Source organism: Muntiacus reevesi, chromosome 4 (genome assembly GCF_963930625.1).
Source record: "Muntiacus reevesi chromosome 4, mMunRee1.1, whole genome shotgun sequence".
NCBI classification, from domain to species: domain Eukaryota; kingdom Metazoa; phylum Chordata; class Mammalia; order Artiodactyla; family Cervidae; genus Muntiacus; species Muntiacus reevesi.
In genome coordinates this window covers 107,327,884-107,355,417 of record NC_089252.1, presented here as the reverse complement: position 1 = coordinate 107,355,417, position 27,534 = coordinate 107,327,884, and the positions used below count along the sequence as shown (strand labels likewise).

The 27,534-nt window shown below is 39.5% G+C and overlaps 1 protein-coding gene across 2 annotated transcripts in view; it reads right to left on the bottom strand.

Annotated features, from left to right (window-relative positions):
• DCAF1 (DDB1 and CUL4 associated factor 1) overlaps nucleotides 1–27,534 on the bottom strand; it is a 92,113-nt gene that overhangs the window by 14,115 nt on the left and 50,464 nt on the right. For both annotated transcript variants that reach the window (XM_065933594.1, XM_065933595.1), the window contains 15 exons: nucleotides 27,419–27,520; nucleotides 24,605–24,763; nucleotides 22,960–23,139; nucleotides 22,269–22,478; nucleotides 21,286–21,455; nucleotides 15,193–15,317; nucleotides 12,942–14,205; nucleotides 11,994–12,192; nucleotides 10,453–10,535; nucleotides 9,831–9,915; nucleotides 6,933–7,166; nucleotides 6,282–6,375; nucleotides 5,736–5,840; nucleotides 5,441–5,514; nucleotides 4,901–5,002 (listed from right to left, as the gene is read on the bottom strand). In XM_065933594.1, coding sequence (XP_065789666.1) covers nucleotides 4,901–5,002; nucleotides 5,441–5,514; nucleotides 5,736–5,840; nucleotides 6,282–6,375; nucleotides 6,933–7,166; nucleotides 9,831–9,915; nucleotides 10,453–10,535; nucleotides 11,994–12,192; nucleotides 12,942–14,205; nucleotides 15,193–15,317; nucleotides 21,286–21,455; nucleotides 22,269–22,478; nucleotides 22,960–23,139; nucleotides 24,605–24,763; nucleotides 27,419–27,520 — 3,186 coding nt within the window. The remainder of the gene's footprint in view (nucleotides 1–4,900; nucleotides 5,003–5,440; nucleotides 5,515–5,735; nucleotides 5,841–6,281; nucleotides 6,376–6,932; nucleotides 7,167–9,830; nucleotides 9,916–10,452; nucleotides 10,536–11,993; nucleotides 12,193–12,941; nucleotides 14,206–15,192; nucleotides 15,318–21,285; nucleotides 21,456–22,268; nucleotides 22,479–22,959; nucleotides 23,140–24,604; nucleotides 24,764–27,418; nucleotides 27,521–27,534) is intronic.

Sequence of the window (27,534 nt, the reverse complement as noted above, 5' to 3'; positions counted from 1 at the left end):
AACAGAAGAAATGCTTGAAATAATAACTGAAAATGTCCCCCAAATTAATGGTGGTCAGAACGCAAACCAAAGATCCAGGAAGCTCTGGAGAGAATAAATGCCCCCAAACCCCACACCTAGTCACATCATTTTTAAATTACAGAAAATCAAAGATAAAGAAAAAATCCTGAAATAAGCCAGAGACAAAAAACACCTTACCTATAAAGAAACAAAAAATTACATCCCACATCTCCTCAAAAACCATGAAAGCAAGAGTAGAGTGGAATGGAATATTAAACACGTTCAGAGACCAAAACCACCAACCTGTAGCTTCATACCCAGTAAAGGTGTGCTTGGTAAGTGAAGGGGAGTTACTTTTTCAGATAAACAAAAACTGAGAAACTGTTGCCAGTACACTTGTTTTGCAATAAAATGTTAAAAGAAATTTTTCAGAGAGAAGGAAGGTAAGGTTAAAAACTCTGGAGGGAGAGCACTGGAGAAGGAGTAAGTGAAGGGAGAACAAACATTTTTCTTAATTGATCTTTGTAGTAACAGTAGTTTGTTCAAAATAGTAATACCAACAATGTATTCAATTATGCATGCTTCTATGTAAGTGAATTGAATGACAGCAATGAAACACGGGCCAGGAGGAAAGAATTAGGACTACGTATTTTGTTATCCTAAGTTACTCGCACTATTCATGAGGAGCTACAGTGTTATTTGAAAGGAGACTTGGATTACCTATAAATGTATATTACAACCTCTAGGGTAACCACTAAAGAAAATGAAAAAAAAAAAAAGTATAACTAATATACTAATAAAGAAGAGAGGGAAATCCTTTGACTACTCAGTGAAAACCACAAAAAGGAATTCCCTGGCAGTCCAGTGGTTAGGACTCTGTGCTTTCACTGCTGTGAGCCCGATCCCCTGGTTGGGAACCTAGGATTCCACACGCCATGCGAAAACAAAGGACGGAAAGGAACAGGGGAGGAGGGGAGGAAGGAAGACAGAAAGCTTAGCGTTATCAGAGACGAAGAAAGGCATTATATGGGATGTAACCAAACTATTCATATGATTTTGCACAGCAGAATAAATCATAAACAAAAAGACAACCTACAGACCCGGAGAAAATATCTGCAAACAATGTGACCTATTTCCAAAACATATAAAACAGCTCATATAACTCAATATCAAAAAACCCAATCAAAAAGTGAGCTGAACACCTTAACAGACATTTCTTCAAAGACATACAGATGGCCAATAGGCACATAAAAAGATGCTCAATATCACTAATTATTAGAGAAATGCAAACCAAAACTACAATGAGATATCATCTCACACTGACAAGAATGGCCATCATCAAAAAGTCTACAAATAATAAATGCTAAATAAAGAGGGTGTGGAGAAAAGGGAACCCTCTTACACTGTTGGTAGGGATGTAAGCTAGTGCAGTCACTATGGAAAACAGCGTGAAAGTTCCTTTAAAAACTAAAAATTGAGTTACCGTATGATCTACCTATCCCACTCCTGGGCATATATCTGGAAAAGATGAAAATTCTAATTTAAAAAAATATATATGTGCCCCAATGTTCACTCATAGCAGCACTATAGCCAAGACATAGAAGCAGCCTGAGTGTGGCCATCAAAAGATGAAAGGACAAAGACGACAGGGCACGTGTACATGAAGGAGTATTACTCAGCCATAAAGAAGAATGAGACATGCAATCTGCAGCAACACAGAATGATAATTTCTAGGTCCATCTAAGTGAAGTCAGTCAGAGAAAGACATCGTATGAACTACGGTATCACTTATATGTGGAATCTTAAAAAAAGATACAAACGAACTTATTTACAAAACAGACTCACAGACACAGAACACAAATTTATGATTACCAAAGGGGAAAGGATGGGGCGTGAATTAGGAGTTTGGGATTAACAGATACACACTCCTATATAAAAACAGATAAATAACAAGAACCTACTGTATAAGCACAGGGAACTACATTCAGTATACTGCAATAACCTCTAACGAAAAGACTCTTATACAGTATATATAACATACTATAATATATAATTATATAATAAATTATAAATAATACATATACCACTAAATATGTAAATATAATACATACAAATGTATAATACATATATCACTGAATATCACTTTACTGTCCACCTGAAACTAACACAACTCTATAAATCAACTATACTTCAATTAAAAAAAAGAAAAACCTCCAAGACCTAAATTCCTTTCCACTTAAAAAAAACTTAAACCATACTTTTTGATTATTCAACTAAAGGAATAAAAGTCTATTAATATTTTAAGTAAGTATATAGTGAGACCACTACACACCTATTAAAAAGGCCAAAATGGAAAACACTAACCGTACCTGATACAGGTGAGCACATGGAGCAACAGGAACTCTCACTCACTGATGGCAGAAATGTAAGATGGTACAGCCGCTTTGGAATTTTTTTATAAAACTAAACATACTTTTATCATACAATCCAGAAATGGCACTCCTTGGTGTTTACACAAAGGAGTTGAAAACTGATGTCTACATAAAACCTGTGCATGGTGCACAATGAGTTGATTTTTTGTTGTTGAGGTATAGTTATACAAGAGCTCTATTCTGAAGTGCCAAAACTTTATTCAAATTATGCCAGATAAACTGTGATACATCCAAACAATGGAATACTATTCAGCATTAAAATGAAATGAGTTACTAAGTCAGGAGAAGATACCAAACAAACTTAAGTGCATATTACTCACTGAAAGAAGCCAAGCTGAAAAGGCAACATACTGCATGATTCAACTATAAGACACTCTGGAAAGGGCAAAGCTATGGAGACAGTAAAAGGATTAGTGGTTGTCAGGGGCTGGGGGAGGGAGGAATGAATCAGTGGAGCACAGGATTTTTGGAGCGGTGAAACTACTCTATACAATACTACAATGGGGATAACATCATTATACCTTTGTCCTAACCACAAAATGTCCTCACCAAGATTGCACTTTAATGTAATCTATGGACTGTGGGTGATACTGATGTGTCGAAGTAGGTTCACCAGTTATAACAAATGTACCACTGTGATGTGGGATGTTGTCAATGGAGGAGGCTGTGCACACAGCAACAAGGTATTTATGGGAAAACTCTGTACCTTCTGCTCAGTTTTGCTGTGAACCCAAAACTGCTCTAAAAACTAAAGTCTATCCAAGAAAAAACAAAACTTTTGTACTAAGGATGTCATTTTCAGTAAAGTGCTTTATAAAGTAATATTTCCATGGTACCCAAGAAGAATCCTGACTCTCTTCATCTGTGCGTGAGGACAGGGGAAGACAAAGCTAGCAAACTGCCCCTAACAGGGCCTCCCACAGAGGGAGGCACTGGTGCCTCTGGGCCAAGAAGCAAGGCCTGCAGAAGGCTCTGCCCTGATCCCACAGTGACCACTAACCCCAATACATACAAGTCTCCTTCTCCTCCCTCTGCTCAGAAACCCGTTTCTTGAGATTATGAATTATCTCTAGGCTCTAATAAAATCTCTCCTTGGCTGCGTTGGAACATTCTACTGGAGACAGAGCAGATCACGAGCGCACAGAGGGCTGTGAGGGGAGTCCGTTTTAGCTTGCTGACCCAGGTGACAAGGTTCACTCAGGAGGTTCATAACCTATAAAGCCCGATAGTGGAACACACACCTAAATCTCTAACTGGCACAACAAATTGCCCTTGCTTAGTCAGTGCTAAGTCCTGTCAGAAAAAAACATGAGTCATCAGCCCATAGTATCAGACTCGCATCAAAAAAATACTCTTAAAATTACCACTTTCAAAAATTTTACTCAAAAATTATTTTAAATCTAAAGTACAAGATGCTGGGGAAGGATGCCAACAGAAAGCTCCTCTCTGAGCCCTAAGCTCACTGAGCGCGATTTACCAAAGAACCAGGCAGGGATGAGGATGAGAGCAACAGCAGAGCAAACAGAAGGAAGTGTGTGGCCTTTAAACAGGATATAGGGCACCAAGACCAAACACCACTGCAGTGGAAGAAAAAACGGAAATGAATCCAAGATCTGGAAAAAAGACATTTTATCTATTTTATTATCTACAACAAGAAAGTAAAACTCCAGTCATTCATTTCAACTTTATATCACTCAGCAATAAATATTTCTCAGATTTGTCTAAAGAATCAGGCCAAGAAAAAGAATGTAGTGTGAGCCTAGTAGACAGGAAAGAGCTGCTGAAACTCAGTAGTTTGAGAAACTCTTCATAAATGGCATCAACTGACATACCACACAGATAAGCACCTAGCGTAACACGAGTATAAATTAAAATCCCCTATGAAAAAGGAAAAGTTAAGATTCTGTGTGACATGATACCATCTACCCACATTTTATACATGTTTAACTCAAAAACATCACTATTTTCCCTCTATCTATAAGCTCCTTCTAAACTTTGAAAACAGGTTATGGCATAGAACTGAGAAAATGCAAACCAGAACTTTACGGAGATTAAGTCATTTGTGCGATACAGCTCAGCAGAGATGACGTTTCTGTTGTGTACTGACAATAAGAAAATGGGCGCCTGTCAATACTGAAGCCAGACAAGGCACTGGTTCTGATGGTGAGTTCAAGGAAATCTCTAAAACAAAATCAGAGATTGCTGACCTGCAAATTAATCTATAAAGGCAACTCACAGGATCATCAGGTACTGGTTAAAGTCTTATAATAACAAAAATCTGCTTTCTTCTGAAGAGTTTCAGTGATCAAGGACACATGACAGGCCTCGAGAATATGCCAAGAGGTTGCAAACACCCCTATAGCAAAAATCTCTAAAAATAAATAAAGAAAAAACCCTATAGCTAAAAGCAGAAGTGCATAGTATCTATAAGCAATATTCAGCAGAAAGAAATTTCCAAGACAACTGACCTGGTCCTCCTCTTCGTCTTCATCCTCTGCCAGACGCTGCCTGCCCACTTCATACAGCCTGCACACGGTGTCCATGTTCAGAGCATCCATACTGCCTTGGTTCTGAAATGGGGACACCCAGTCCACAAGGAGAAATTAGTTTTCAGAAGCCCACATCCACATCTCAGTTATGACAGACCCTCAGAGAGGGAAAGAAAAACATGAAGAGAAGGCCTGGGCAGCAAAGGAGAGGCCACCATCCCTGGAACAACTCTGTTCCAAGGATGCTCAAGCAAGAGAGCAACTCCTCTGAGAAAGGTCTGACAGTGAGTCCAAGATAAGAGGAGATGGGACAGTCCACACTGCTCTGTATCAGAATTTTCCTATTACTTCTCTTAGACTGTGTACCTCCCTGTCAAACGAATATATTATCACAGTCTATCACCATGAATGCATCAGTTTTAAAACACATTTTATATCAGACAAAATGCTTGGAGTATAAGTTGAAGATGATCTTAAATATCAGAATAAAACACTGAGATTTCTTCTAGCTCCCTTTACCTCAATGACAGCAAGATAGCAGTCTTTGGTGTCTGTACACAGGTCAAAAATGTTCCGTTTCACATCAATTGTCGCTGGAAAACAGAATGTGACAACACTTAGGACTGGACTACTACTGTGCCCTTAAAACCAGTCTTTCTGTTCAAGGTATTCAAGGTGACTATTTATAAATATTTCCGTAACTCGTCTGCTTTTCCAAAGCAGAAAAATTATAATTCTCTCAGAAAATGGAGGATCTTAAATAAGGAACACCAATACAAGGCAAAATCATCAATGTCTGACACTTCACACTTACCTATAGGTTTGTAGTCAGTTGCATTAAATGTTCGGAAGGATGATCCAAAAGGGCTTTTCATCCTCTCTTCCAATAGGTCATCTTCATCATCTGCCTGCAACATAGCTAGTTGGGAGGGGAAGTGGGACAGGGGAGCAAAACACTATTAGATAAATCAGAAACATCCCCTATTCACAAATGAGAAAATATCAATGGACAACCAAGATTTCAGAGCATCCCTGTCATAAATTTCTCTCAAAGCATTTTCCTTGCATACCCAAACAACATCCTCAACCTCTCATCTAGTTTCCAAGAACTGTTATAGCTGAAGGTGCACAAAAATTGCAAGACAGAGACGATTTTTCTATAAGTTCATAATGATACACTTGGGTAATTAAGTCATAAAATTTCTTTGTATACAAGATTTTGTGCTCGCTTCGGCAGCACATATACTAAAATTGGAATGTATACAAGATTTTATCGTCAAAGCCAGAGGCCTTTCACGATAAATCAACACTATTCTCATCAACAAACTTTGTCACCATCTGTACTACTAAAGCTTATTACCTCCATACATCACGGTCCCCGTGTGGTTGAATACCACGCGACACTGATCGAGCGCAGGAACCGTGTGTAAAAGATGGAAGGTTCGAAGGTCCCACTAGGAGGGCAGTGGTCAAGGAAAACTATTTTTCCCAAAACTTATCTAGTTTCATGAGGGAAATTCTGAAATATCACATTCTTTTCTCCCTCCATCTAGGTATTAACACTTTAAAAATCAATGAGATTAAAAAAAAAAATCAATGAGATCAAGGTAAAACAAAAGCACAGAGAATGTCTATTTCTGAAGAACGGCCTGAACATCTCCTATGATAGCCTCAGGAGCTCCCTTTCTCCCAGTAACAGCACTTCACTGGACTCTTCTGACTGGCATCCTTCCAGAGAGAGATAAAACTCAACCTGACACCAGGGGAAGAGGGAGGCAGTAATCTGGTCACTCTTCCCAATACAAAAAGAAAAAAAAAGCCAGTTAAAAGTTGTCAATTACCAGTATCAGTAAGAATCCACTGGAGATTCAATAATACTTCAAACCAAGAGGAAAAAACAGGTTATTTATCTGTATGGGCACTTCAACCAGGTATTGGTAGGAAGATAAAATTATTTCTGCATTACAAGCTAGATAACAAATGGCAAGGAAGGCAGGGGTGCAAAGGATACAATCTCAGTATTAATGATGACCTCCAGCCCATTCGGATGGAAGACGCCACTGATGTTCATGTTGAACTTGTCAAACTTGTGGATGGCCTGTGCAGAGCGGACATCCCAGAGGACGCCATCATTTAACACAAGATCATCTGTAGGATTAAAGGTGGCACAGTTCCTCTTGTAGTTGTTGGCAAGATCTGGGTTAAACAGAGTCAACAGCTTGTTGCCAGTCTGAATATCATAAATCTTTAGAGAAGAAGGGGTGGGAAGAGAAAAATCAGACCAATCCGTCCACTGACAGATTCAAACAGATGCTGTGTAAAATAGCTCCCCCACACTTTGCAAAAGCCCAATAAAATCATAAAAGCCCTAATATTGAAAATAACTAAAAAATAGGAAGACCACACCCATCCAAGCAAAGTTTATGTGCTTTGTGTCCCATTTCAGGTTTTTTGAGAAGTATTTCCCACAGGTAAGAAAATGAGAAGTAAAACGGCAACAGGGTAAGAAAACCTTCTTCTTCTCCATTCCCCTTTCAAGAAAAAGAAAACGTTTCTAAGATTGAAACTGAGAAACTCTCCATGTGAACTAACCAACATTACTCAAAGAATACTTTTGAATAATTTTCTTATACGGTTACTTTTCGGAGAAGATCAATGAAATACCCTTTTCTCCTTAAAATCTCTCAATATACTCCTTTAGGGCCCTACAACACTAAAAGTTCCAAAGTTGACAATGTGCAACCCATACAGAGACCAGCTCTTTCCCATCAGCTTACAGACATGCTGTAATATTTCCAATCTTTAAAAAAAAAAACTCTTTTAACAGAGCAACAAATAAGGAGACACCACAAGGAAACAAACAAATTCAGGTCATGGGACAAGACAACTAGCCTGGTCTCTTCAAAAGTCAATGTCATGAAAACTGGAGAAATGGTTCTTGGCTCTAAAACATTAGTGAGACATAACAACCAAATGCAATATGTGAATCTTGGCTGGATCCTGGTTCAAAAAACAAAAACAAAAACATTTGAAACCAAACACATCAGGAACAATCGGGAAAACTGAGTATGGGATGAAAATTAGATGGCATTTGGGAATTACTGTAAATTTTCTTATATTTCAGAATGAGTGTGATTATGTAATAAAATGTCATTAATGCTAGGATATACACGTTATAAGATACGAGATAAAACATCACAGTGTTTGTAACTTACTTTCAATGATTCAGAAAAACACACACATTTACACAGAAAATATGGCAAAATACTAAACTGATTAATCTAGGTGGCAGTTACCAGTACAACTGCTTCAACTTATCTATGTATTTTAAAACTTTGAAATTTAGCTTGGGAGAAACCTTCCCTTCACCACTCCATACCACCCCCACCTCAAGCTACTACCCTCACACATCCCTGTTTTTCAGCAAACCATGTCAATAGACTTATCTATATTGTCTCCACCTCTCTCCTCCTGCTCTCCCGTGAACCCATTCTAATCAGATTTTCACCACAGCGCACACAACTAGCTCCTGACATGGTTAACAATGACCTCCACATAGTTACTCAAAGATCATGTCTCAATTCTTTCTTTTTTTGTCATACCACATTACTTATGGGATCTTAGTTCCCCAACCAGGGACTGAACCCAGGCCCTGGGCAGTGAAAGCCTGGAGTCTTAACCATTGGACCAACAGGAAATTCCCTCAATTCTCATGCTTTGCAACCTATCAGCAGTTTCTGACCCAAATCATCAATCCATCCTCAAGAGTTTTCCCTTGCCTTCAATGCATGTCTTTTTCCTGAGGTCTCCTGCTACCTAACTGTCCACCTTTTTTTGTCCTCCTTCCCAAGTTCCTGCTCATGCTGCAATTTCTAAATAGTGGCCCAAGCCAGGACTGTCCTCACACTTCTCTTCTCCAGCCTCCTTAATGATCTCATCCAAGATCATGGTTCATGCTATCAATACATAGACAACGCCCACATTTCTATCTCCCATCCCAGACTTTTCTCCTGAACCCCCAATTAGTATATTCTCTATTTTAATGTCTAACAGAATCACAAACTCCATGTATCAAAAGCCCAGGGCCCAGCTGTGTCACTTCTCATTGCCTCCCATGTCCACCCAAGCCCAGCTCCACTGCAGCTCTCACATTAGCTGGCACAATACCCTCTCCTAACTGGAAAGCCTCCTCTTGCTTCTCTCACAGAAACCAGACTCACACTTTAGGAATTTTACATCCAATCACATGCCTTCTTAGTCACCCTCCAGTGTCCATCTCATCCACAGGAAAAGCCAAAGGTCTTAAACAACACACAGCTACAAGAGGCTACAGGGTGTGCCCCCCGCTGACTTCAGTTCTCACCCCTCTTCTCCCTTCCCACCTCCCAGGTATGGCTTTTCCCTTGCCATTCTGCATCTCAGATCACTTTCCCCAATGTATCTGGCATGACGCCACACTTCCTTCAAGACATTGCTTAAACATTATCCAATCACTGACACTTATTTTCTAGATGAAAAAGAAGTCCCCCACACCACCACCAAGCACTTCCTATCTCTTACCCTTCTCTCTTTACCTTGGTAGCACTCACCACCTAACATATCATGTATTTGCTTCTTTTTGTTTACTGTCTCCCCATATGGATCCACCAAGACAGGAACTTTACTTCATAGTGTTTTAAAGTATCTTATGTGCTAATGACAGTTCTCACATTGTAAGATTGTTCAGTCTTTTTACATTTTTCCCATATAGCTTGAAACTACCTCATTACAATTCTAGATTCTATCTGGAAAGAATTATCATTGAGTAATTTCTGGTTGCCCACAGGACTTAAGCAATCAGACCCAGTCCAGTAAACTTCAGTATAAAGAGACAAACCACCCTGAAAAATGTGGATTCTTAAATACTTACATGGGCAATGTCTCCCTTCGTGCCTATGACCCGGTCCTGAGAATGCTTGCTGAACTCAACATAATGATCTTCTGTAAAGGAATGCCTACGAACAAACAACAGAAGTACTGATGTAACTGATCTTCAGAACATAATTATTTAACTGACTGAAAAGACAGTGATCCTCAGTCTCTTGCCTGACTATATGCACCTGAAGATTCGCAGTTCCCAAAGAGGAAAAAATTGTACACATAAGATTAAAAAGAAAATTCCCTCCATCAATTTGTCCAAGCAGATTCAAAATAAATGAATGGGAACTACTTGGTTAAAACAATGGCTAACAGGGTACACATGCCTCTGAAATATGCCCCAGAAAGAGCGCCACTAAGATAAAAGACAAAGATGTGCCATTCTGGGTCAGTGAAGGGTCTGTTGTCTGATGGAAAAGTATATACTTGGTAAGAATACCCAGGAACCAAGAAAAAAAAAATCTTATTAAACATGTACCACAGATGATGAAGAGAGAAGTCAGCAATAAAACATACAGCATTCCTCTCTTCCCCAAAAGGCTCTGAGTCAAAGAATAAGACAAAGGGGATAAACTGTAAAACAGAGACACTGAATCATAAAAGTAGATACATACTTCATATCAAATACTGATTTCATTCCCCAAAGTGCAGACAGAGGCTGGCTCCAGGTAGCCGATGTCAGCAGCAAGGATCCATCCTAAAAGAAGATGGGAAGCCCAAGGTGGGTAATCATGTGTTTACATAAATGCCATCTTTCATTAGCATTCTAAAATATAACATATATTGCTGGATTATAAAGAAAACAAACTTTTAGAGAATCAAGAAACGGTCAGAAGCTGCTAAGATTTAAGTAATATGCACCTCCTATGTCACAAAAGATAACTAAATTTGAGAATATTTAATCCTCCTGAACTAGTAACATGAAATACAATAGTTTCAAGGGTGTGGTGGGTGGGGGATGATGAGACTTAGAAAGATGTCAAACATGGTTTCTCCTTTCTTAATATTTGGCCTTATTTCTACATCTCCCTCATCTGAAATACCAGTCAACTGAAAACAGCTGTTAGACTCTGTAGCTAAGGATTCTTAAAAGATTTTTCAAAGAGAAAGCCCAATAAAAGATCAATTTGCTTTATTTTTCTTCCCAGCTCATCACCAAATTTACTTAATCTATATTCCTTATGATTCCCCCATTATAATTTTTTCAAACTTTTTGTTTTGTATTGGGGCACAGCGAGTTACCAATGCTCTTATAGTTTCAGGTGAAGAGCGAAGGGATTCAGCCATACACATACATGTATCCCCTTTCCCCCAAACTTCCCACCCATCCAGGCTGCCACATAACATTGAGCAGAGTTTCATGTGCTATACAGCAGATCCTTGTTGGTTATGCATTTTAAACATAGCAACCTCCTTCACTTTCAAATGAGGAAAATTATCCTTGTCATCTTAACAGTCTTGATTTGTAGAAACAGCAAAAGCGTTGATTTCATCCACAGAGTGGTACTAATAACAGTTACATTTACAGTGGATAACCAACAAGGTCATACTGTATAGCACAGGGAACTCTGCTCCATGTTATGTGGCAGCCTGGATGGGAGGGGAGTTTAGCGGACAATGGAAGCATATATATGTATGGCTGAGTCCCTCTGCTGTCCACCTGAAACTATCACAACATTGCTTACCAGCTATACTCCAATATAAAGAATTAAAATAAATAGTACTACTAGACTATGACCTACCACTGGGATCATATAATGCTTGTTTTCCTAAAAATTCACAGTACTTACAGATTTTCTTCCAACACAAAAACTTTTGTGGTCATAGGTGATAGATAATTTCAGTTTCAAAATAAAGCAAATTAAAAATCTATCCATCTATCTTTAGGTCTTAGAACAAGGACTGGAAAACATAAGGGCCATATAGTACATACTTTAGGTTTTGCAGGCCACAGGGTCTGTGTTGCATGCAACCACAATACTCAACTCTGCTGTGGTAGCACAGAGCAGCCAGGACAATACATGAACATATGCGTAAGGCTGTGTTCCAAAAAAACTTTACACATGAATACAGGAAACCAGTCAGCCCACACACCTGCAGTTCACCAACCTATCCTAGAAGCATGACAGAGCACAACCTAGGAAGGGAGCTTTACCCTGGAGGGCTCCAGGTGTGTGATGGCCGAGTTGTGACAGTTATAGCTGGCCTCCTCCTGTCCACTGAACACGTTGTAGAGCTTCAGCTGCCCGGTGCAGGTGCCCAGCATCAGGAAGCGCTCTCGTGCGGAGAACGCACAGCAGGTCAGGCCACTCTCATCCTCGTTGGCTTCCCGAAACACTGAAATAGGACGGAACCTGAACCAAAAGAGAGAATCAGAGACAAAGAACATGCAAAGACTCGGAAAAACAAAACTGTTAGAAGGACAGAAAGAAAAACAGCCTTTCTGTTTCAAGTAGGTTCTTCCAAATTATCAGTGACCATCAGGGGTTCATCTTCATTTTAAAAGAGAGAACTGGACCTTCACTTAAAAATGTTAACAATAACAAAAATTACCACGTGAAAAACCTGAGATCCCATGACTTGTATGTAAGATTTTTGAGAAAAATATTTATTTGGCTGTGCTGGATCTTAGTTGTGGCATGTGACCTCTTAGTTGCGGCATGTGGGATCTAGTTCCCTGACCAGGGATTGAACCCAGGCCCCCTGCATTGGGAGTGTGGAGTCTTACCTACTAGACCACCAGGGAAGTCCCAATGTAAAATTTTTAAGGAATCAGGAGAGGTAGCAACTTGGACCAGCACAAGTACAAACCTGAGAGCCCCATCAGGAACAGAGTGTTGCATGGGTTCTAGAAAACATACTAACAGAACAAGAACAGAGTGTCTTATATTGCCAGTAATTATACAAGGAGCCCCTGGGTTCCCCTTGACAAAAGGGGGTATAGTCACACTGCTCAGGTATTCACACGAAACGATAATTCCTGGTCTTTCAGGCCAACAAATGGTCTCCTGGAGTTACTACTTTATGTTGATATTGCCCACATACTCTGACTTAAACAGAAAAATCAATCCAATTCCCAGGAAGTGAGATAACCTCTCCTTACCTGCTAAAGATAAGGTGCCTGTCAAAGCACCCGCCATCTACCCCTCCATACTTTGGGAATGATGCCCTGCGGTTTAGCCTTGAGGTAAAGTTTATTGGCGCTTGTCGCCTCTGTTTTGGCTCAGGACACTGGTGAGGAGTAAAGAGAGAGAAGGGTGGGCAGGTGGCAACTGGGTTCTTGCAGCGAGCATGCTGCTCTCTAAGATATTCTGTGATGATACTGTCCAGCGTAGGCGGGGAGGGAAGGTGTCTGTCCAGCTGCTTTTTTATGGCTGGGCTCTGGCTGTAGGCGCCATGGTCCGACTTCTGCCGCAACACTCTGATTTTCCTGCCATTGCAGGGTGATGGCCTCTCTCTGATAAAACTGATCCTACCAATCACAGGGGAATTGCCTGCATGAGATGGACCAGGCAGAGCTAGTGAACCCTGGGGGACCCGCGGCTGAGAATGAGCAGCGGGGGCAGAAGGGGCAGAGGCACCCACGGCAGCATGGCTACCCAGTCGAGTTGCAATGCCATTGGCGATGCGAGGGGTGCGGGGAAGAGAAACAGGAGAAGCAGCAGTAGTGACCGGGGTGAAGGCAGAAGAATGCGAGGCAGCAGTCATGGGCAGGTCAGCCTCTTTAGTCAGCACAGTGGCTGTCTCCCCAAGCCCTTTAGAAATGAGATGGTTTCGGATCAATAGAAGCAGCTCTTTCTCAGGAAAGGAGATCCGTGACTGGGCAACAACGTCGGCTTTCTGCAGACGTGCCAGGGACACATCAGTGCCGATGAGAAGCGGCTTTCCTGACACCCGTTCGATGAGCTCAGCGGCGTACTTGCAGAACTTGACGTGGTCACTGCGCTTGTCCTGCAGCACAGGCTCTTTCATCAGCTGCTGGATCTGGCAGCTGCTGAAGAGGGGTAGTTTGCTGATGATCTGCCGCACGGTGCTACTGCGAGACAGGCCCACCAGGGCCTTGCAGGCCAGGGCCCGGATCTGGTCTGCATCTGTGATGGGCATCTTGACGGACAGTAAGGACAGAAGCACCTTGATGCCGTTGTTGGACTGCACCACGTTCCACATCTTGGCCAGTGTGTGCTCACTGCTTTTGGGAGTCTGAGGCAGCTTCCTCCGAGGCGTTCCAGAGATAAACTTGCCAATACTAGAAATTCTATTATCTGGGCCACAAACACAATTGATGATAATCTGAAGTGCTGACTTCTGAATTTCAGCATCGTGAATAAAGAACTCACCCTCAGCCACTCCCAAAATAATGCTGATACCTATAGGGGGAAAAATTTTTTTATATTATTCCTCATAACACTAATGGCTAACTTCAATGGTTATTTCAGAGTCAAAATTTACAGTTCTATTCACTGTGTCCAAAAACTACTACAATACTGTAAAGTAATTAGTCTCTAATTAAAATAAATTTTTTTTTTTTAAGTGTAGCAGTTTTCTCTTCAGTTCAGTCACTCAGTGGAGTCCGACACTTGTGACCCCATGGACTTAAGGGTAAGGAATAGTCTGTATACAATGGAGTCAGTTCTACTACAATGTATCTTTATGACAGAATACCTCATATGCAGTTTTTAAATATGGGAATGATGTCAGTATTATGTGGAAGTCACCAAGGTTCATGTACAAGCTTTCCTAGGCAAGTGGAAAAAACAGTGGGAATAAATAAAAACTTACTGCAGGAAAGAAAAGGTCCTCAGCCTGGCTGCTACAGTGGCGGCAGAAACCCTTTCTTCTACATATGAAGAAACTTTCTCCCCAGGTGCATTTCTCCCCTAGTGCATTCTAGGGCCCACAGCCACTCACATGACTTGCATGCTCACCTTAGCAGCAGCCCTCATCAGTCCTGATCTTAATAAAGGGTTTTTTCCTTTTGTTTTTGGGACAATAACTTATTCATTTGTGCTGCTTGCCGATTATTCATTTTGAGTTGCTTAAGTTTTTTGCTGTCTGCCCCAACCCATTTTTCTTATAAATTCTATTTTCAGCATAACACTTTGCAGAGTACAAGGTTTTCAGGAATGCACTTGTACTGTTATAGCAAAAATGCCTGTACCACCCAGAAAACCTGAGTTCACTAACATGACTCCCTTATTTGAAACTGATGGCATGACTTAAAAGAACTTAAAGGGTACCCTCCTTTGCTACCTTCTGTTCTAACACTACAAAATTAGGTCAGTTAAGTAACCACAACCAGAATGGCAGAGGAAAACAAAATCACGCAATGACAAAAATGGCAAGGTACAACCTACCTACAGTGGAGACCGTGGAGCCAGCCTCATCCAGTACATCCACTGATTCTGCCAACTGAAGCTGAATTTTTGGCACAACAGTGAGAATAGCCAGGACATCCAAAGCAAAGCGCACAGTGTCATTCCTGGACAGAAAGAAGAATTAGTCAAAGGGAAACTCGGATACAGCCACAAGAAACATCTCTGTTAAAAGAGAGACTGACAGACACAGAGAGTGGGTCAGAACTACTTACTACCTGAATGAATCTGTCCCTAGCCATGGCATCAAGAGAGGATCTGTAAGTCACCACAAAATTAATTTCAAAAAACATGGGTATGGAATTTTCATCTATCAAACTGCTAAGATTAAAAAACAAAGGATAATCTCCAATGCTGGTGACGATGAGCAGAGACAAATGCTCTCAAACTTTTGGTAGGAGAAGAAAATAGGACTCTCCTCTTAGAAAACAATTTGGAAATATGAAACAAGGTTCTTAAAATGTTTGTAACCTTTGGCCCAGGAATTTTACCTTCAGGAATTTGTCCTAAGGAAATAATCAGAAGTACAAACAAGTGTTTATGGATTAAGATGTCCATTATCACATCATGTAAAACAGCAAAAGAATTAAGAAAACTTACACAGAAAACAGGAATACCTGTGTTAAATTATGGTACACTCATATGATGGACTACTTTGCAGTTACTAACAATTATTTCAAAAAAAACTCCTAAGGACAAATGAAAAGGCTCAAAAGAAAACAAAACGAAGATATAAAATTTTAAAGCCAACAATACCAAGCACTGACAAGAAGGGAGAGAAAATGAAAACTCCCATAGACTGCTGTGGGAGAAGTCAACAATATGAGCATTTTCCAAACAACCTGGCAACATCCACTACAGATGAGATGCAGGCACATTACAACTCAAATTGTACACATCACATCCTCAAGAGAAACCTTAAAAAGAAGTTCATGGTACACCCATTTGACAGGAAAAAAAAGAGAAAAAGACACTAAATGCCCATCAATAGGAGAATAAACCATAGTAAAGAAATGTGCTTAGTCACTCAGTCATGTCTGACTCTTTGCAACCCCATGGAGCCCACCAGGTTCCTCTGTCCATGGAATTTTCCAGGCAAGAATACTGCAGTGGGTTTCTATTTCCTACTCCAGGGAATCTTCCCAACCCAGGGATTGAACCCACATCTCCTGGGTCTCCTGCATTGGCAGGCAGATTTTTTACCACTGCGCCACCTGGGAAACCCAATATGCAAATATAAGAATTCAAATATGTATCAACACATAAATCTCAAACACTTAAGGGTGACTGAATACCTGAAACTTATAATTAAGTAAAAGTAAGGGTGAAGAAAGCAAGCACAGTAAGACTTTATACAATTTTAAAACATAAGAAGAGTACTATGTCATTGATTACACACCCACACATATGCATAGCATTAAAAAAAAGAATGGAAAGAATGCACACCAAATTCAGAAGAGTGGTCACTCTGGGCTGGGCAGCAGAAAATAGGAACTGAGAAAGCAACATGCCAACGCTGAGTATGGAGTAGTTGTTATATTAATCTCTGTATCTTCATATAATTTGAGGTATTTCATTTAAAAGATTAGTTTAAAGACTATAATCTCAATTATGTCTATTTACAGAATTATGGAAAAGAGATTAAAGAAATTAACAGAGGCTAAGAATAATTTCCACTTCTAAGGTTTTGTATATTGTAAGCAAGACCTTCTAGAACAAAACGATGTCCTTTTCATCATAAGGGACTGGAATGCAAAAGTAGGGAGTTAAGAGATACCTGTTTGGCATTGAAGGGACTTCAAAAAGAGGTTCATGGTAACACTCATTTGACAGGAAAAAAGAAAAAAGACACTAAATGCCCATCAATAGGAGAATAAACTACAGTATAGATATGTTTGGCCTTGGAGTACAAAATGAAGGATGGCAAAGGCTAACAGTTTTGCCAAGAGAATGCACTGGTCGTAACAAACACCCTCTTCCAACAACACAAGAGATGACTTTATAGATGGACATCACCACGTGGTTAATACCGAAATCAGACTGATTATATTCTTTGCAGCTGAAGATGGAAAAGCTCTATATAGTCAAAACAAGACGGGGAGCTGACTGTGCCTCAGATCACCAGCTCCTTAGTGCAAAATTTGGGCTCAAAACGAAGTAGGGAAAACCACTGGGCCATTCAGGTATGACCTAAATCAAATCCCTTATGATTATACAGTAGAAGTGACAAATAGATTCAAGGGATTAGATCTGGTAGACAGAATGCCTGAAGAACTATGGATGAAAGTCCCTAATATTATAAAGGAGGTAGTGACCAAAACCATCCCCCAAAAAAGGAAAGGCAAGAAAGAAAAGTGGTTGTCTGAGGATGCCTTACAAATAGCTGAGAAAAGAAAAGAAGAGAAAGGGAAAGATATATTCAACTGAATGCAGAGTTCCAGAGAATCGCAAGGAGAGATAAGAAAGCCTTCTTAAGTGAAAATGCAAAGAAATAGAGAAAAACAATAGAATGGAAGAGACTAGAGATCTCTTAAAGAATATCAGAGATACCAAGGGAACATTTCGTGCAAAGACGGGCACAATAAAGCACACAAACAACAAGGACTTAACAGAAGCAGTAGAGATTAAGAAGAGGTAGCAAGAATATACAGATGAACTGTACAAAAAGTTATTAATGTCTTGGATAACCATGATGATGTGGTCACCCACCTAGAGGCAGACATCATGGAGCGCAAAGTCAAGTGGGCCTGCCTTAGGAAGTATTACCACAAACCACACCAGTGGAAGTGATGGAATTCCAGCTGAACTATTTCAAGTCCTAAAAGATGATGCTGTTAAAGGGCTGCACTCAATATGTCAGCAAATCCAGAAAACTCAGCAGTGGCCACAGGACTGGAAAAGGTCAGTTTTCATTCCAATCCCAAAGAAGGGCAATGCCAAAGAACGTTCAAACTACCATACATTTGCATTCATATCACATACTAGCAAGATTATGCTCAAAATTTTTCAAGTTAGGCTTCAGTAGTATGTGAACTGAGAAATTCCATATGTACTAGCTAGATTTAGAAAGGCAGAACCACCAGAGATCAAACTGCCAACATCCACTGGATCATAGAAAAAGCAAAAGAATTCCAGAAAAACATCTACTTCTGCTTCATTGACCATGTGAAAGCCTTTGACTGTGTGGATCACAACAAACTGGAAAATCCTTCAAGAGATGGGAATACTATATCACCATACCTGCTTCCTGAGAAATCTGCATGCAGGTCAAGAAGCAACAGTTAGGACCAGACATGGAACAATGAACTGGCTCAAAATTGGGAAAGGAACATGTCAAGGCTGTATATTGTCACCCTGCTTATTTAACTTATATGCAGAGTACATCATGCAAAATGCCGGGCTGGATGAAGCACAAGCTAGAAACAAGATTGCCAGGAGAAGTATCGACAACCTCAGGCAGATGATACCACTTTAATGGCAGAAAGTGAAAACTAACTAAAGAACCTAAAGAAAAGTAACTAAAAAGCTGGCTTAAAACTCAACATTCAAAAAACTGAGATCATGGCATCTGGTCCCATCACTTCATGGCAAATAGATGGGGAAACAGTGGAAACAGTGGCTGACTTTATTTTGGCGGTCTCCAAAATCACTGCAGATGATGACTGCAGCCATGAAATTAAAAGACGCTTACTCCTTGGAAGGAAAGTTATGACCAACCTAGACAGCATATTCAAAAGCAGAGACATTACTTTGTCAACAAAGGTCCGTCTAGTCAAGGCTATGGTTTTTCCAGTAGTCATGTAGGGATATGAGAGTTGGACTATAAAGAAAGCTGAGTGCCAAAGAATTGATGCTTTTGAACTGTGGTGTTGGAGAAGACTCTTGACTGTCCCTTGGACTGCAAGGAGATCCAGCCAGTCCACGCTAAAGGAGATCAGTCCTGGGTGTTCACTGGAAGGACTGATGTTGAAGCCGAAACTCTAATACTCTGGCCACCTGACATGAAGAAATGACTCATCTGAAAAGACCCTGATGCTGGGAAAGATTGAGGGCGGGAGGAGAAGGGGACACAGAGGATGAGATGGTTGGATGGCATCACCGACTTTATGGACATGAGTTTGCGTAAACTCTGGGAGTTGGTGATGGACAGGGAGGCCTGGTGTGCTGTGGTTCATGGGGTCGCAAAGAGTCGGAAACAACTGAGCGACTGAACTGAACTGTCCCTTGGAAGAATAGCTATGACAAATCTAGACAGCATATTAAAAAGCAGACATCACTTTATTGACAAAGGTCCATATAGTCAAAGCTATGGTTTTTCCAGTAGTCATGTATGGATATGAGAGCTGGACCATAAAGAAGTCTCAATGCCAAAGAACTGATGCTTTCGAACTGTGGTGTTGGAGAAGATTCTTGAGAGTCCCTTGGACAGCAAAATCAAACCAGTCAATCCTAAAGGAAATAAATCCTGAATATTCACTGGAAGGACTGATGCTGAAGCTGAAACTCCCATACTTTGGCCACCGTATGTGAAGAGCCAATTCACTGGAAAAGATCCTGATGCTGGGAAAGGTTGAAGGCAAGAGAAGAACGGGGTGACAGAGGATAAGATGGTTGGATGGCATTACCAACTCAATGGATGTGAGTTTGCATAAACTCAGGGAGACAGTCAAGGACAAGGAAGCCTGGCAGGCTACAGTTCATGGGTCACAAAGAGTTGGGACACAATTTGGCCACTGAGCAAGAATAAAGAATAATTTTCATTTCTAAGGTTTTTGTATATTCTAAGCAAAAACAAGTATTTAACTCTATTTTTTAAAGTAAGCTTTTAATGGACATTTTTTTCTTAAGTAATCCACATACGGACTTACATTCAAAAAATGTATTTATAACCTTATTATCCTTTGAGTTTTCATCATCTTTAAAGCAATGTTCTCCAAGTAAATATAATAACCTCCTTTAGTACTCTAAAAACAGTGATTCTGAAAGTATGCTTGGGGACCCTAGGAGTCTCTAAGACCTTTTCAAAAGGTGCTGAGATTTTAAAAATATTTTCATAGTAACACTAAGATGTTATTTTTCCTTTCTCACTCTCCTTCCCTCATGAGTGTATACAGAGCTTTCCAGAGGCTATGTCATGTGTGATGTTACAAAAGGTTGAATACAGAAGCAGATATAAGACCTATTAAGCCAGATACTTGCTGAAAATCAGCTGGCTTTATTTTGGAAACTTTTCATAAAAAATACCAATAAGCAATGGGTTCAGATTATTTTTAAATAAGTTGGTAAATATATTTACATTTTCAGTTTTAATTTCTAATATGCTAAATATCAATAGATAAAAAACAAAAGCTCTTAAGGGTTCTAATAATTTTTAGCACAGTTAAAGGAATCTTGAGACCAAAAAGCTTGAAGATGGCCACTCCAAAAGTATTCCTCTAGATTTAACTATCCTAGGATTTAGAGTAAGAAACCTCCTGTCTTTATGGCAGTGGGTGGATAGGGTAAGGAGGTCAAGAACCACAGCTTATAAACTTTGTTACTTTGTACTCTCCAGACTCCTCCTTATCCAAAACAATAGCTTTCTTTTTGCATCAACCTCAAATAGAACCTTACCCAACTGCCTGATTTCATTAGCTGTTTTTCCCTGAGCTTTGTCCTGCTTTGTTCTTATGGTAAAAACCCTGCCAAAAGTGAAAAATACAGCTGTATGTGAAGGTCAAATAAACATCATATATGGGTTGCCAAGCAGTAGCAAGACATTTAAAGTCTAAATACAAAGAACACTAAACTCCAGTCTCAGGATGACTTCAACACATCTCTGAAAGCTGTAGCCACATAGATTGCTTAACTTCTCTAACAGTACAGATATGACCCTTGCCTATGGTGCAGTATTCATAATCACCAAGACCAAGCACTCTATAAATTTAAAGGTATTTATCACACTTAATCTAGTTTCTCAGATTCAAATCCAAAATTTTAACTCAATTCAACAAATGTTTGTGAAGCATATACCATGTGAAAACCAACATTAACATTAGCAAAAGGCCAATCTGTGAAGCCTCTCTCTGGTCCCACCTTGCATAATAGGTCTTCCAATTGCAAGCAATAGAAATAAGCTGCAACAAGAGCTGGACACAAGACAGCTTGAGGAAGACTTCCGCTGGTTCCCAGTACAGCTGCGCTGGGCCATATTCTATCAGAAACTCCATCATTTCCACAATCTGTTCATGAGTATATGAACACGCCTAAAAGGACAGAGTTATGTTATTAAAGAGCTCTATCAATCTGCCTGCTGTTTTCTCCAGCACAGCTCAACGCTGAAACGAGTTTAATAATAAAGCTAAGTAATAAGTCTTGACACATACTTCTTGAGTCCACAGCCCACATGTGAAATAATATATATAAATGATGCTTCATCTTTTATTTGTAACTAGACTCATAATACATTCTGCCCATAAAGGTAACAAAATGTTCAAATTACTGGTGCATGTATTTCACACCTTAAGAAGAAAAAGAAGCACCACATAAAATAATTGATTTCTTTTCATTATGTGACTTTTAAAACATGCAGATACTCATCTTTGTTCTAAAACATACTAATTTCAAAAATGATAGTGAAGTAAATTATAGATGCACCAGGTTTCAGAAAAAAATTCCACATAGAAGCAGCTAAAATATCTATCTAGTACTTTCCATACAAAAAAGTCCTTTCACACACATCTCAGTTTATCTTTTAAGTATTCCAGCAAAGTAGCAAGCTTACAACTGGGAGCAAAGTAAGTTCTCTCTTTTTTTTTCCCCCCCTTTGGAGCATGCAGCTAGGATCTTAGTTCCCTACTAGGGATTGAACCTGGGCCATTGAAGTTGAGTCACATAACCACTGTACAGCCAGAGAAATCCCTACACCCCTACATTCATTTCATTCTGCCTCCTCACAGTGCAAGTATAATCCATTAATGTACACCCCACCTGGACCCCACTGATATGAAGGTGCATTTCAGGCCCAAGATGCTACAGACAATACTAACAATGTTTCTTTTTAGACAAGGTTCTCTCACCTTGTATGGAGGTTGAGGATGAACAAGAATGCCACCTTCAGTCCTCTGAAGAGACTGCTTCACTTGTTCCAATTTAATGGCCAGGTGAGCTTCAAAGTACTTGCGCAAGGCCATGCAGGTATGTTTCCCAGTTTGCCGGCTAGCGAATATTTCATCATCACTGAGAAGTGCACCCTGATCTTCCAAATTTAGAATCTCCAAAGTACTGATCTATTAAGAAAGGGGCAAAAGAATGGGGCAAAAAAGAAAGAACAAAGAGGAAAAGTAAAAGGAGAAAAAAGTAGAAAGATTTCAGTAGATTTTTATGCTCAAGAAGATTGATAAACATCAAAGTACATCTGTCTATACACCATGTTAAGAGCAGACATATGAAAACAAAACACTAAACCTATATTGAAAAATTACATAGCTTTCAATCATGTTGAAAGACACACAGGCACAAAACTGCTTTTTGAATAAGCAATTCCTCCTGTAAGATTACTATGTTCAAGGCAAGTCTACCATGGCACAGTTCTCTGACCACTTAAGAGGAAGAAAAAGTTATGAATGAAGGAGGAATAAAGACTTTATCCATAAAAATGACAGAAAAACCCCTCCAGTCAGACGCTGTCTCTCTTCAGTGCTGCTGAAGGGCAGCCGCATCAAGCAGGACCCCTACTCCTCACAAAGAGAAGCCACTGAAGAACCTCACCAAGTTCACCAAACGACGAAGACCATCATAGCGGTCAAAGAGTTCCAACACTGCCCGGAAGGAGAAGCAGATTGAGAAAAACATGGTAGCGTGGCAGCACCCTGAGGCGTGCGAGCATTCCATGAGCCACAGTGTGTAGTTCACCACATCAGACAGGACATTGTGGGGATGCATGCAAACCTGCAAAGGATAAAAGTAAAACACAATTTTTTAAAACTAGGGTGGGATGTTTTGAAAGAACAGCATGTATATTATCTGTGGTGAAACAGACCACCAGCCCAGGTGGGAGGCATGAGTCAAGTGCTCGGGCCTGGTGGGCTGGGAAGACCCAGAGGAATCGGGTGGAGAGGGAGGTGGGATGGGGGACCGGGATGGGGAATACATGTAACTCTATGGCTGATTCACATCAATGTATGACAAAACCCACTGAAAAATAAAAAATAAATAAAAATTTAAAAAAAATAAATAAATAAAACTAGGGGGAAAGGAACTTCCAAAAGGTATAAAAAATTCACCAGTGTACATAGGTATCTGCAAAATACAATAATCATTCCGGAGTAAATCATTCTGATTTAAAGCTTAAGCTGCAAATAAAATTTTATGACAATCTATTCCAAGGCTGAAAACAATCTAAATTTAGAGAAATATTTCAATTCCACCTAAGCTTTCGGAGTGTCAAACTTTGCAAATATTTATATCCTTTAATGCTCACAATGCTCTGTTACACAGGTATCAGGATCACCACTTAACTAATGAAGTAGTTCAGAGATGTAAGGGACTTTCCCAGACTGATAAAAAAGTTGATAAAAGTAAAAAGTAACTGAGCTGATAAAAGTAACTGAGCCTTCTGATACTGAAGTCTACAAGTTCAGTATCCATTCACTCACTGATTTGTTCTCACAAATGGTGCTGACTCCTGTCAGACAATGAATTCTAAAGCATTACCCACGTTTGTTTGGCACTTTTAAAAATCTTAACCACAATTAATTCTGTACAAATACAGATCAGGTTACTAGTCTCAAAAGATTACGTATCTTTGCAGAAAGCTAGATCTTAACGAGTAAAAAAATTAAAATCAGAAGATTACCCCATTAATAAATTTGCACAGAAGAAAAAACACACCACTCAAGAGGAATTTACCAACTTCACTCTACCAGAAAAGCTACAATCGCATAAAATATAGAAGAATGCTCCAGATATAGAAACAACAAGGGTTGCTGTGGTGTCTAGGGATCCATTTCTTTTCTAATGTAACCCACTTACATTAAAAAAAAATAATAACAACATGAAATAAAAAATCTTAACTGGAAAAACAGAAAAACCAGAGGGGGTACCTCTGGAGCCCTATGAACAACTGGAATGATTTTACTATCTCTACCACAAACTATCGTGTTAACATACACAAAGCATCATCTGTTGTTTTTATAATTGACTGGCTCAAAAATGCAAAATGTAACTCTACTGAGGGACACCTGAGAAGAGCCTGAAAACAGAATGCTCAGTAAAGATCAGACATTCATGTTACTTGCTTTCATTAAAACCTAATCCAACTATTTAATTTTCTTATCCAAAAGCTTTTCTGTGAATGCACGAGAGTAGTCCCCACCCTACACCATTCCCATACATCTGAATGGACTGGACTTACTCTTTCCATGGCATCCTGGTTGTAGGACAGGTAATACAAGCACATTGATACACCAGTTGCAGCCATAGAAGGACGAGGAATTTCCAGTAATTTCTGTACTCCACCGTGCGCAACAAATTCTGTGGCAAACTTATTGTGGAGCAGGAGAGATGCTAGGTGCTACACAAAGAGGATACATATTACCATGGGACAATCTAGAACAAATCTCTTCACAGAATATTAAGTTGCTAAATACAAAGACTCCTTAGAAGTAGACAACCACCCCTTCAAAACAGAAGTAAAACCAATACTGCTTAAGGGAAACAAAAAAATAAGCAAACAAAAACTTTAGAATTCTGTAACATTCCCTCCTAATACCAAAGGTTTTCATGAAGGTGAAAAATCAGAAATGAAGAATACTACTGTACATTATGACACACTCCTATAATCGTTTTACTATTACATAGTTTCCCTAACGGATTTTTGTCACCCTTTCCATTTTAATCCTTTTAAACATAATCAGCTCTATGTTTTAGCTTTGGCTCAGTCACTGATTCACCCAAAACTCTGCTTTCTTTTAAACTGACACTTGATTATATCCTCAAAAACAATCTTCAGCAAATTATAAAAACTAGTACATTTCTGGTACTAATCAGAATGCACTTTAAACAGACTTTATTAATAATACATTTCATTAAGTCTATATTAGACAACTTTCTGTTGTCTTTTAAGTTTTGCTACCTTGCTATCTGATTCTTTCTAGCCTCTCTGGGTGGACCTCAACTTCTGGGCAATCTAAGGGCAGGCAGTGCAATGCAAGCAGTAGGCTACTCAATGACTCTGAATCCAGGCCAATATGGATGTGGCCTCCAAAGAACTAGAGCTCCCCCTCCTGTTTCTCACACCAAAGTGTCTTCTGGGTCATGAGACAGGCAGCAGGTACAGACAAAACAATACAGATTTGTAACGGATACTTGTACAAATTTCACCAAGGTCAATAGGTGTGTACCCTCTTCAGAAGTTCTCTCAATACACAGACCCGGACCAATCCTTATATATAATTCAAACCCCTTCCGGGTTTACTTTTCCTGTCTGATACACAAACCTCTACCACCCACACCTTTCCCTAAGAAACAGCTAAACCATGTATGGTTCCCTCCCTAATACTCAGGCCATTGCATGTGCTTTTTTCTCAAAACCACTACTATAAAGTGACAGTTCCACTGCCAGAATCAGCAGTAGGGAAAACAGAGAACAAACAGGCTCAATCTTTACCAAGAACCTTAATTCTAGTTGGCTCAACACAGCCCATAACCTGGCTCACCTCACTCTTGTGGGCAAAGACTCTATTTTCACTCCTTATACTGTACCTCCGTATAAGGCCTAGTTCTTAATTTTTTAACGCATTTTGTTTCTACTAACTTCAACACTTACCCCTTCTCCTGCACAACTGAGTCTTCCCTTTGAACAAAACCGTACACATAACTTTCTACACTTTTTATTTCCCCATAAGAAGGATCTCTTATCTAGTTTTACCCTGTTCATCCTTATTTCATTTTCTCTAATCCCTTGTATGATTCCGCATAGAAACAGGTGAATAATGGCACCCATTATAGGTTCTCATACAAAGACCTACAGAAATAGCAACTGCCCAAAGCCTTTCTTCCACTATTTCCTTTTCAAGACAGGATGCTGCACATGAAAGCAATAACTTGGGCCACTGGAGACAACTCTGACCTCTAGCTTCATCCCACTGTTCAAAGTAAAATCATGAGTTTGCACACTTTATACACACACACACAGACACACACACTGCATTCCACACACATGTTACTCCAATTTATGTCTGACCTCCTCCAAACTTAAAATTTCTGGAGTCTGCAAGTCAAATTTCATCATTTCTATTTAATTCCAATGCACTTTGGAAGTGTGCTGGCCCACACAGTAGTCACTGGCTACATGTGGATAATTTCCTTAAAATTAAGTTAAAAACTCAGGGGCTCAGTGGCACTAGCTACATTTCACATGCTCGTTTATGGCTAGTAGCCGCTGTACTGAAAAGCACAAAGAACATTTCTATCATCACAGAAAGTTCTATTGGACAGTGTAGCTCTGGAATATCAGGAATGAAATTATACCTTGAAAGAGCGAGAATATCATCTCTTTTTCAGAGGTTTTGTCTAGAAGCTACTATTTCTCAAGGAGAACAGACCATTCCTTCCTTTGTGCCCCAATACTTCTGTCACAACATCTATAATATCTAAAAGAAATCATAGGCTTACATGCCTGGCTCTCTCAACCAAATGATAAGCAGCAGAGACTTAATTTATTTGTCTAATCCTGTAAGTATCACAGAACAGTACTGTGTCCATTAGTTATCTGTTAGGTAGAACTGTAACAGCCACAATGTTATTGATTCAACTTAACCTCTCTACCTTCAGATTACCTTAATTATCATGAAGAGGTATGGATTTAGTGGGCTAGACATATCTGCCGTCCTATATTTAGCCCCTTTGCAACCTAGAAATTCCTTTACTTTCACAGAATTTGGGTATGCCTCTAGTTCTTTATTCATTTTCTGATTTATACTTTATCTACTCTAGATAACCTAACATCATACAATATGTATACAGTTAAACTTGGTAAGCCTCAACTCTTCTATTTAAATAAGAAATTTTCATTTGTTACTACTGACACATCTGGTAATAGAAACATTCTAAACAATAAAATCCAGAGATGTCATATACCAAAACACATAGACAAATCCACATTAATTAAATGCTCAGTAACTAATATTTTTTTTTTTTTAGTAACTAATATTTTAAAGAACTTTACCTTGAGTGCCTCAAAAGTAAGCAGGACATCATTAGTCTGTTTTAAGTCAATGTAGAACATCATCAACTCCCGTGACCCAAGCTGCATGAATATGGGAAGTAACTGAAATGAACACC